At 36.4% G+C, this 11,598-nt stretch overlaps 1 protein-coding gene across 1 annotated transcript in view; it reads left to right on the plus strand.

Annotated features, from left to right (window-relative positions):
- cacna1ba (calcium channel, voltage-dependent, N type, alpha 1B subunit, a) overlaps positions 1 to 11,598 on the plus strand; it is a 210,553-nt gene that overhangs the window by 153,461 nt on the left and 45,494 nt on the right. Inside the window, exons 19-22 of the mRNA XM_073839905.1 lie at positions 5,453 to 5,488; positions 8,701 to 9,501; positions 11,040 to 11,224; positions 11,402 to 11,522. Of these exons, the coding sequence (XP_073696006.1) occupies positions 5,453 to 5,488; positions 8,701 to 9,501; positions 11,040 to 11,224; positions 11,402 to 11,522 (1,143 nt within the window). The remainder of the gene's footprint in view (positions 1 to 5,452; positions 5,489 to 8,700; positions 9,502 to 11,039; positions 11,225 to 11,401; positions 11,523 to 11,598) is intronic.

Below are 11,598 nucleotides of genomic sequence, written 5' to 3' on the forward strand. Positions count from 1 at the left end.
CTAAAATGATATGTATACTTGATTCAGCCAGGCTGTGTGGAAAATCTACAGAATTTTTTATGATTTCCTACTGAGGCCAACTGAAAAATCTGTGTGTTTGATAAGATTTGTTGTTAGACACCAATTAATGTACAGTAGAAAATATATTTAGAGAATGTATTTATTTACTTATTTGCATTTGAACCTATTTTGGTTGTTTAACTGTCTCTAAAGACAGTTATTGTGGCAATCCACATGAATTAAATCCCAACCAACCAACCAACCATCATATTTGATCAACCATATTTCTGAATATTGGAGTAACGTTCAGTTGTGTCAGTTGTGGTTACGGACCTGGATATGACTTTTTTTCCTTCTTAGGATCTTGTAGAAATTCTGAATATTTTTTGTAATATTTACATTGAGTTAACATTGTTAATTTATTTTTTATTTTTTTGTAATTTTTCATTATGAAAGACATTTTTTTCTAGTGTTCCAAAGGCCAATTATTAAATTATTTAATAGAATAATACAATGACTAATTTAGTGTAATATAATCTAATTACTTAATTGAATCTTGATGCACCTGGAGTTTGAATGTCTTTCCTAATACTGTTTTGTTTTAAATTATGTTTTAAAGTCACACTATTGTTGTTATGTACTTCCCATTGAGTTGGGTGGAGTTTGAGTCAGAGTGATTGACACTGACTCCGCCCCCACCAAACTATTTCTTTCCCCTCTCATGGTTTTTGTTTTTGGCATATGCAGTTTTATAAGGCCAAATCCTGGTGCTCTTTCATGCAGCTCCTCCAACTCCAGCTCTCATTCACCGTGAGTTAATTTACTCTCTGTTCAAATCTCTTCTCCTCCTCTGTCCCAGCACATTGATCTTGCATGATGCCAGACAGCCAAACTAGTCTTGCAAACTAATCGTTCACAGTGAATCTTGCAGATTAACAGATGGAATAATAGACATAGGTCGTGAGAGGAAAACCATAAAGAGTAAAATCAGTGAAGGGTAACATTTATAATGGCTTTCATAACATTCTTTAATGATTCTGTAACAACATATGATGTTTTACAAATCATTAGTTAACATAAAGTTTTTGGATTAAAAATATATTAAGCTATAAATATTATAAAAGTAAATCTTCTTCAAATCAACTTTTCATTTAAATTGTTATGTTGATAATGTAATTTGTAATGGGAGAAAAAATTCAGTTAACGTTTTAATGAGAATATACATTCATATAAAATCTTTATGAGCTACTGATATTTTTTCTCAGACTTAAATCACAGCATTAAAATTTCCTGAGAATTTTCTTACCCCCCATGCCATTCAAGATGTTAAGGTCTTTTATTTTTCAGTTGAAAAGAAATTAAGGTTTTCGAGGGAAACATTCCAGGTTTTTTCTCCCTATAGTGGACTTGGTGGTCTATGGGTTGAAGGTCCAAAGTGCAGTTTTAGTGCAGCTTCAAAGGACTCTACACGATCCTAGCCGAGAAATAAGGGTCTTATCAAAATGATTGGTCATTTTCTAAAAAAAATAATAATAATTTATATACATTTTAACCACAAATGCTCATCTTGCACTAGCTCGACTTCACAGTTTACGCAGTCACATTGGAAAGGTCACGCATGACGTAGGCAGAAGAACCAACCGAGTGTTTACAAAGCGAACATGCAAAGAAAAAAAAAACCCTTTACAAAAGTTTTCACCCCACCTTTTTGTTCCAAAGTACACAGACCAAGAACAAACCATGCTTGACCATTCCAACAGGATTAGATAATGTGTGAAGTCATAGATGCACTTACACAGATAGTACAAGATGAGCATTTGTGGTTAAAAAGTATACAATTATTATTATTATTATTTTTTTAAGAAAATTTCACTAGATAAGACCCTTATTCCTCGACTGGGATCATGTAGAGCCCTTTGAATCTGTACTGAAACTGCAATTCAGACCATCAACCCGTTGATCCCCATTGAAGCCCACTATATGGAGAAAAATCCTGGAAAGTTTTCCTCAAAAACCTTAATTTCTTTTCAACTGAAGAAAGAAAGAAAGAAAAAAATGGAAAGACATGAACATCTTGAATGGCATGGGTGTGAGTAAATTATTAGGTACTATTAAGTCAGGAGTGAAATAATCCTTTAATAATGAAAGCTATTAATGAAGTCTAAGTGTAAACTTGAGGCAAACTGTCTAAACTATCAGTATTAATCTGCTTCAGTGTAATGCAACTGCATCAGTGGATTACATACTTAATGTGCTTTCTTCTCTAATGTTATGTTTGCCGTTGTTCTTTAGCTAGCGGGTCGGATGAGTTTTTGGATACTCTAGATCCGGGGTCGTCAACTGGCGGACCGCAAGTTGCGTCCATCCGGACCCTGAAAGCTTTTGACACAATTAAATAAAAAAATGCCAAATGCTAATTTCGAATAAATAAATTTATATCAAGCACACCAGGGTCAGCGCTTGGGTGCAATCTTCCGCGCAGTGATGAGAGCAGAAATCGGCGCATTGCGTACAGACAGATAGCTTTCAGTGAGTGAAAAACGTTGATGGAAAACGCATTATGTTGTAAATATATCTTTTTATACTGCATTTTTAAACATATTTATGTTTTAAACCATGAAGGTGAGCCAATGGATATCACACAAGCAAAGTGAAAACTGCGCAATATGTTAAAGTGAAAGTAAAAACAGCGCTTTCAGCATCTGACGTGCACATTCTCTCAGAGACAAATATAGCCTACTTCATATGCTGATATTAATTTACTTCCCTAATATTTCTCTTGTGCGCCCAACACAGTGGGGAAAAATAAAAAGAAACGTATTTTGTGTAGGCTAAGGGTTGTTTTTGAAAGTCGGTGTTTAAAATAAAGCTCTTAATTTTCATTGGAGACTGCAGTATTATTAGGGGTTAAGAAAGTCTTAATTATGATTTCAGGTTGTCTTAAATGTGGGGACTAAAAGGCAAGAATTGCGATGAAACTTTATAAGGCTATCGATTGAATAAATATGAGCGCTGCACGTTTCAAAGTCAGCTGCGGCGTTGCTTTGTGTACCATTCTCTGACATTTTTAATCAGCTCGTACGTCTGCTGTTGTCAAAAAGACCTATGTAAAAAAATCAATCCATGGTTTTAAGCAGCAAACACATTGAGTTGTAAATGTGAACTGATGGATCGACAAGATAATGTGTTATACAAATTTAAACAATTAAGGCAGTAAAATATATGTTAATTAATATAATACTTGATTGACAATAGTTGTTTAAATTAATATAAGAATTGATACTTTTGACTCTTGAAGGCTGGAATGTGAAGTTTATAATTTAAGAAATCTTATTTTGTTTTGTGAAACCTGCATCTGAATTGTAAATCATGCTTTTTACAGTCATTTTAATTATTTATTTATTTTTGTTCAGGTCTTTAAAAAGGTATTTAAATGTCTAGAATTTAAGCTAAAATATACTGCAGAAACTCTGGTCTCGCAAAAAACATAAATCGTTTTTTATATATAATTGTCCGGACCTCGGCTGGTAAGCAGGGTTCATTACTGGACCTCAGGCCGTTTTAGTTGAAGACCCCTGCTCTAGATTAACTGTTCGCTGGGCTTATTGGCTGCCGCTGGCATTGAGCCGTGTTCTGTGAATCGGCCGTCTGTTTCCCAGTGAGCATCACTACTACAGCTTCTGCTACTGTTAGTGCCTAATGAGTCAGCAGTCCTGTCAGACGAGCCCACTCTGAGAGCGTAGACGCACACACACATACACATATATATTCTCTCTTACACATACAGGCAATTGAACTCATGAATCTACTGTAGTACTTTAGTCTTAATTAAATAGAATAGATAGATTTAGAAACAGAACTTGGCTTGTTGTCAAGCCTGTAAGAAACTAAAAAGAACATTTGTATTCAAGCTAGCGATTTTTTTAATTAGTTTTTGGCGATTTAAAGAAATAAAAGTAAAAAGTCTTTCCTCATTTACTGACTGTCATATAATTCCAAAACTGTATGGCTAACCTTTTTTTAATGAAACAAAGAAGGTGAATTTTTGAAAAATATCCTCTTTTTCACATAAAAATAAAAGTGAATGAGGACTAAGGCTATTGAAAGTCAAAAAGCATTAAAAAAGTGGTAATGTGAAGTCATACAATAAATAAGGCAGACCAAAACTAAAGTGTAATGATACATTTCTTTTCACAGGAACTGTTAACTGCAAAATCATTGTTAGTTTTGAAAATTAGATCAGTACAATCTGTGAATGAATCATTATTTTGAATCTTTTCAGTGAATTGATTGTTCTAGTTCTAGTTCTAGTTCTAGGACTGAACGATTCATTCACAAATGGGGCATTACTACTTCTTTGATGAACTCTAATGAACTCACAATATAAAGATTTTCAGTCAATAACAATTAAAATCCTATCTGTGTTACACACAAAGCTGCTGTATTGCTTCAAATATATGACCCTGCACCACAAAACCAGTCTCAAGTCGCTGGGGTATGTTTGTAGTAATTGCCAAAAATACATATTGTATGGGTCAAAATTATAGATTTTTCTTTTATGCCAAAAATAATTAGGAAATTAAATAAAGATCATGTTCCATGAAGATTTTTTTTGTAAAATTCCTACTATAAATATACCAAAATGTAATTTTTGATTAGTAATATGCATTGTTAAGAACTTTAAAGGTGATTTTCTCATTATTTTGATTTTTTTACACCCTCAGATTCCAGATTTTCAAATAGATGTATCTCGGCCAAATATTGTCCTATCCTAACAAACCATACATCAATAGAAAGCTTATTTATTGAGCTTTCATATGTTTTATAGATCTCAGTATGCAAGAACTTTATTTTGGACAACTTTAAAGCCGATTTTCTAAACTTTTTTGCATTTTTGCACCCTCAGATTCCAGAAAATTTAAAAAGTTGTGTCTCAGCCAAATATTAAATATTTATTCACCTTTCAGACAATCTCAGTTTCAAAAAAGCAACCCTTATGACTGCTTTTGTGGTCCATGATCACATAGCACTTTTTATGGTTGATTTTGGGACTTGTTAACCTTAGTCCTCATCAAATTTTAATTATATTTAAAAGAGTGACTTGGACATTAGTCGTATGGCTTTGGAACTACATGAGAGTGAGTGAATGATGACAGAATTATAATATCTTATGTACTGTTCATGTAATGCATCAGTTTGACCACTACTGAAGATTTTAGGGTTGTAGAGAGTCTGGATAAGTCTGCCATCATCTCATCTCCCTTCACTGTTTTGTACATTCTTTATTTTTTTCCGCCATTCGTTTTCCATTGTGTGTCTTTTATACATATTTATTCCGTACTGATTTTCTTGTCAAATGTTTGTCCTCTAACCTGTTTTCTGTGGCACTGTGGGGGCTCTTAGTGTGTCCGTGTGTATCTGTGTATTTCAATGTGTGCTGTATGTGTTTTAGGAGTTATGTCTGCTCCCCTGCACATCACTTCTTGAGGTAATGGTACTGCATAGGGCATGACTACTGGTTCTGTACTTGAATGGACGTATTTTGACCATCCGTACGACAAAAGACAAATACTCATCCTTGACACACCTCATAGTGTTTGAAAATGTGGACTATATTGGACCCTCATTCATACATACAGTTATATGTCAACATTAACCGTAATTTCATTTTTAACACTTGATCAGCTGGAAAAAAATATCATTCATTAATTACATTTCATGTACTTTCAAGCTGTTGTAAGCTAGTTTTAGTCAATACCATGCTTAAAACTCAGAGTTTGATGAAGATGTAAATAGTATTTATTAGACAGAGAAAGTTAGCTAAGCCAGAGTGATTAGCTTGAAGTTAGCAATACTGCTAACACTGTTTACAGCAGCATTATAGCACGTTGAGAACATCCCAGTTTATTTTTGCTAATTATGTAGATATTTAATAGAAAAAGGGAAATATTACAGCTGTGGCATAATGACTAGTAAGTACACGCTCTGACTCATTAAGCTGTACTTCTCATCTCTTTCCCCCAAAGTTTTCATTGATCTCTCTGCTATCTGTTATTATTAACATGGTCAAAATTCAAATAAACAGAACAGGCAAATGAAGACCACACCTTGAGGTCCTGTCAAACAGTAAAACCAGAAAGTTTGCACCACCTCGTCCTGCTTGTCCACAAGAGGTGCAGTCTGACCTCAGGACTGTTTAACACCACAAGGCCCTGTTAGTGCTTTAGCAGTAAACAGTGTCTGAAAATCAGTCTCTCAGCTCTCTCCCAGCCTCAGAGAGTGTTCTCTTTCCCGTCACCTGTCTACACTCTGCTGTAGTTCACTCATCACTCCCTGGAACATGGTCTGCCTGCTAGAGGTGTGCCCAGAATTAAGTGAAGTGTAGATGTGTTACTTTTCCCCAGCTGAATCTTTTCCTTTCCTTTTCTTTATAGCAATACTGCCCTACAAAGCAAAAAGGCAGTAAGTACGCCGAGTGCAGAACTGAGAAAAATGACTTTAAAGTTATCCTGTCATCCAGCCTGTAATCCAATTACTGTACAAACGACTACCATTTTTCTACAAAACGACACACATTTGAGATAAGATATTTTGTCACATAACAAAGGATGCCTTGAATGTCATGAAAATGATAATAACTAATTTTTGACCAAAAATGCAGTTACTGCCTTTTTGCTTTGTAGGGCAGAATAACTGTCTTGATTAGTATTCTCTTCATGCTTACTAACTGGATAAGATGACATTAACAAGTAGGGCCAGCTAAAGAATTATTGATTTCACGATTTTAATCGGTTCTCATTTTTATGAAACAATTTAAATTCTTAAATCCCTAGAAACGATTAGTCTAGCCAGTTTTCAAATACTGAACGGAATATTGTAGTGCACCTCTCACCCAATAGATCACATTAAGCTTTGTGCTTGGTTACTTTTGATATGAAACAAAGTCTCAGATTTCAAGTTCTGTCCATTTTATTGCAAAAGTCAATAAATAGGCTACTGTTTTTTCGCTGTTTAATGTGGACAGATTGGTGTAACACCTCAGTTCAAGAGAAGCGTGTTTACACTGATCATCTCCTCCGCTTTAATACCAGTTTCAGTACGAAGTAAACATGAATGAACTTCTGAAGGTATGTTAAAAGAAATAGTACAACTTACCGAAATTGGTATCCTGTTCCGTGTAATCGCTCAATCAGTGTTTCAAAAGCGGAAAGATGTCAGTATAACTGCTTGTAAACATTATGTTACGTAACATCACATTTACCTCAGAAAAAACATGGTTAACTGTAAACTCTTTAGTCAGCAAGAAAAATGAACACTAGAGAGGAGCATTTAGCTGAATATAGGCACTATATATCACATCAATGTAATTTTTACTGTTCTTAAATATTTATTTAGGTTTAAATACATCTGTCAAGTTTTTTATTTCAGTCAACACTTAAATGTTTTAATTTCAAATAATTAATTGAGGTAGAAATATATGTAGTTGAAACCTTATTATTATGAAAAATTAATTGAGTGTAATTTAAGCATTTGTATACAAATCAGTTAATTTTAAACTTCAAAATCGTAGTAATATAATACTAACTGACTCTCATGTATATTTTACAGCATTAGATGAGAGATTGTTTTTCCTTGAGAAAATTTGGCACTGTACCTGATATTTATCTAAAATAATCAATATCGAATAGGAAATCAAATCGAATTGTGAAATTATGTCAAAACCCAGCCCTATTATCAAGAAGAGAAATAATAGGACAAATCCATCATCATTTGGTCAAACTCATGTCATTCTAAATCCAAATGACATGAAGTTGTGATTAAACAATGACAGAATTTCTTTTGTGCGTGAACTATTTCTTGTAAGGGAACAGTAGATGTGAGGTCATTAGACATGACAAAGTCTTCTAAATGTCCTACACTTAGGGTACAAGATGCATGGTTAAACTTCATGACCTCCATTGTTCACCAACGTTAACAAGATGAGTAAAGCATGTCCATAACTAATCTTTGTAATCTGGCATCCATAAAGACCTTCTTTTTATTTATACAATTAGTTAGTTCCAGTACTCAAATCTGCTTAAACTAACACCGTTCCAAGAGCGCTGACATTTAGTCCAGTAGCGCTGGGACTTTTCACTCTTTGTATCTCTCCTCTGTGTTCAGTGTTAAACAAATCCTGCTTTGGCTTTGTTTAGAACTGTTTTAGTTAGCAGAGCAAAAACAGACAAAGCAACCCACTATATTATGTCTAAAATGTGTATTATTTAAAATGTTGTCATCAAGACCAACTCATTCATATCTGAGTCGAGACTCGAGACCCAGACTAGAAGGCACTGAGTCAGTCAAGACTGACTTCACATGCTCCAGAGACCATGACAAGATCAAGGTCTAGGTCCTGGTTCTCATGTCTGAGTCCAAGAGCATATATTTTTAATGGTCTTTTTTGGGTCTCAGTCTTGACTCAAACTCAACACTTCTGGTCTCGACTACAGAACTTAATTTGTCTGAACTTCAGCCATCCAAAATGTAGCTCAATCAAATCAATAAGAATTTTTCAGTTAACACAAACAAGCAGTCACCATCTTGAAAGGGGGTCTCGACATGGATGGAGACTAACGTCAACACCATGCCTAAGTGTTTTATTTAACGGAATCTGTCTGAGCCTAACACATTTGTTTTCTTAAATCTTCTCTTCACTAGTAAAGAACAGCAGCGGTCTCTAAAGATGATGTCCGTGTGGGAGCAGCGCACCACACAGATTCGGAAGCACATGCTGGCCAGCAGCGAGGCATTGTACCAAGAGGAGCTCAACCCCCGGCTGACCTCCAACCCTCACCTCCGCCCAGACATGAAAACCCACCTGGACCGGCCTCTGGTGGTGGAACCTCGTTGTGATGGTCCCATCAGTCCCCACAGAGGCTGGGACAAACCCCAGGATTTGCAAGGGGAAGGTGGCACACCAGAGGAACGAGTTCCCCCTGTGATGGAGCCCACACACTCGCACCCACCTCGCAAGCATCACCGTCATAGGGAGCGTCCCTCTAACGAGACCAATGAAAACGGTGACACCGGTCATGGTAAAGAAGGCCGGCATCACGTCCATCACAGCCGCAGTAAGGAGCATGATGGGACACGGTGTAAGGAGGGGAAGAGTGACCGGAGCCGGAGCAGAGAGGGGGGCCGCAGACATCACCATCAGAGCTCAGTGGATGAGGGAGTGGGAGGTGGGGAGAGAGAACATCGTCACCATCACTCCCACAGGCATAACAGGGAGGGTAATGGAGTGGTCAGCGCTGGGGGGAAAAGCGAACGACGGTCCAGGCAGAAGGATGGCTCACGTTCGGGAACAAGGGAGGGGGAGAGGTGCTCCAGGGGTGAAAATGGAGGTAATGGAGGGAGGAGACGGCACAGGCCACGTAGCAGTAAAGCTCAGTCCACGCTGGAAGGAGAGGAGCAACGAGCGAATGGAGAGCAGGAGGAGGACAAGTCACACAGCCACAGGTAAAACTATTTTTGAAAAGAAGTCGTTTTTTAAAATAATATATTATGTTAAACAGCACATTTGTTCCCAAGTTCCCAAGAAAACTGAACTAAAGTTGAGGTCAAAGGTTTGCATTCCCCTTTCAAAATCTGCTACATGTTATTTTACCAAAATAAGAGGGATCATACAAAATACATGTTATTGTTTATTTAGTATTGACCTGAATAAGATATTTCACATAAAAGATGTTTACATATAGTCCACAAACGGAAATCATAGTTGAATTTATAAAAATTACCTGGTTCAAAAGTGTACATCCCCTTGATTCGTAATACTGTGTTGTTACATAAATGATCCACAGTTGTGTTTTTTTTTTGTTTAGTGATAGTTGCTCATGAGTCCCTTGTTTGTCCTGAACAGTTAAACTTCCTGCTGTTCTTCAGAAAAATCCTTCACGTCCCACAAATTCTTTGCTTTTCAGCATTTTTGTGTATTTGAACGCTTTCCATCAATGCCTGTATGATTTTTATTTCCATCTTTTCAGACATCTTTTTCATCGTGTTTCCCTCTGTAGCATCAGTAAGCATTTGAACCTTTTGTAATAGTTGTATATGAGTCCCTCAGTTGTCCTCAGTGTGAAAAGATGGATCTCAAAACCATAGTCATTGTTGGAAAGGGTTCAAATACACAAAAATGCTGGAAAACCAAAGAATTTTTGGGACCTGAAAGATGTTTCTTAAGAACAGCAGGCACTAATTGTTCAGGACAAACAAGGGACTCAGGAACAACTATCACTAAAAAAAAAACTGCTGTGGATAATTCAGGTAAGAACACAACATTAAGAATCAAGGGGATGTAAACTTTTGAATATTTTCTGTTGTGGACTATATGTAAACATCTTCTATGTGAAATACCTTATTCAGGTCAGTACTAAATAAACAATAACATGCATTTGGTATGATCCCTCTTATTTTGGTAAAATAATTAACCTTTTGCAGATTCTGAAAGGGGAATGTAAACTTTTGAGCTTAACTGTATGTTCCAGTAGCTACAAGACCCTATTCATTAACTTTTCCTCATAGGAGCAGTGGTGGAGATTCAAGAGAAATCAATTCAGCAGAGATTCGTTCATTGATTCATTCAGTGACTTGCTTTTTTCTAGAATCTAGATCATTACATGGTCTAGTATATGGTGACCAGTGACCTTTGTGTACAGTACCATAAGCAAATTTATGAACTCAACAGATTTGTTTGGAATCAAACCAGGAATAGAAACAAATCTGCATATCTATGGCTGAAAAAAGAGTTGTCAGTTAACGGATAATCCTTCATGAACAAGATTCTTTGTTTATTTAGATTGCGTCCCAGTTTGTTTCTGAGTTGATTTGATTCCAAGTGCCTTTCTGAGTCAATCCAAACTCAAAACACCAGCTTGTTTATTGAAGCGTCTATTTATTTTAGAGGGTTCATCCAATAATTTGTTCTGAAATATGAATTCACTAGTTCAGAAACAAAAGACGTTCATGACCAAACATCCAAGTGTAACCTCATTTTGCAGGCACATGGACATGGGAGGAGATTCACTGGCTGTAAACCCCAATCAACCTTCAGTTGGGAACCGATGGTGTCTTGAGAAACCAGAAGACTCGGACAATAAACAAAATATTGGTCAGACCGGAGGAATGGGAACACACATACCTGTGACCGTCACGTCTCCCCCTGGAGAGACAACTCTTATTCCCAGTTAGTATCTCTCATACAGCCATATCAGGTCACTGTGACAAATTTTGTACTTATTTTATACTCGCATTTGTGTGACACCTTTTCAAGGGTGTTAACATTGCCGCTGGCAACAAGCTAGTGTTGGTCTAACAAAAGCTTACAAATAAATTCAAACATGACATCTGTTTGTCTTCTCAGTGAACAGCATAGACAGTGAGACGATGCCCATGACTGAGAAGAATCTGGAGGATCTGAACCAGAGCAGCCCTCGTCCCATCCTCCCCTTCAGCTCCATGTTCATCTTCACCCCAAACAATCCGTAAGTGTATGGAAAATTTGTGAGTCCCACTGCTTTCAAAACCATGTGTATTTGAACATTTATCCCAGTGAAATGT

This window comes from Garra rufa, chromosome 5, assembly GCF_049309525.1.
Source record: "Garra rufa chromosome 5, GarRuf1.0, whole genome shotgun sequence".
Lineage (NCBI taxonomy): Eukaryota > Metazoa > Chordata > Actinopteri > Cypriniformes > Cyprinidae > Garra > Garra rufa.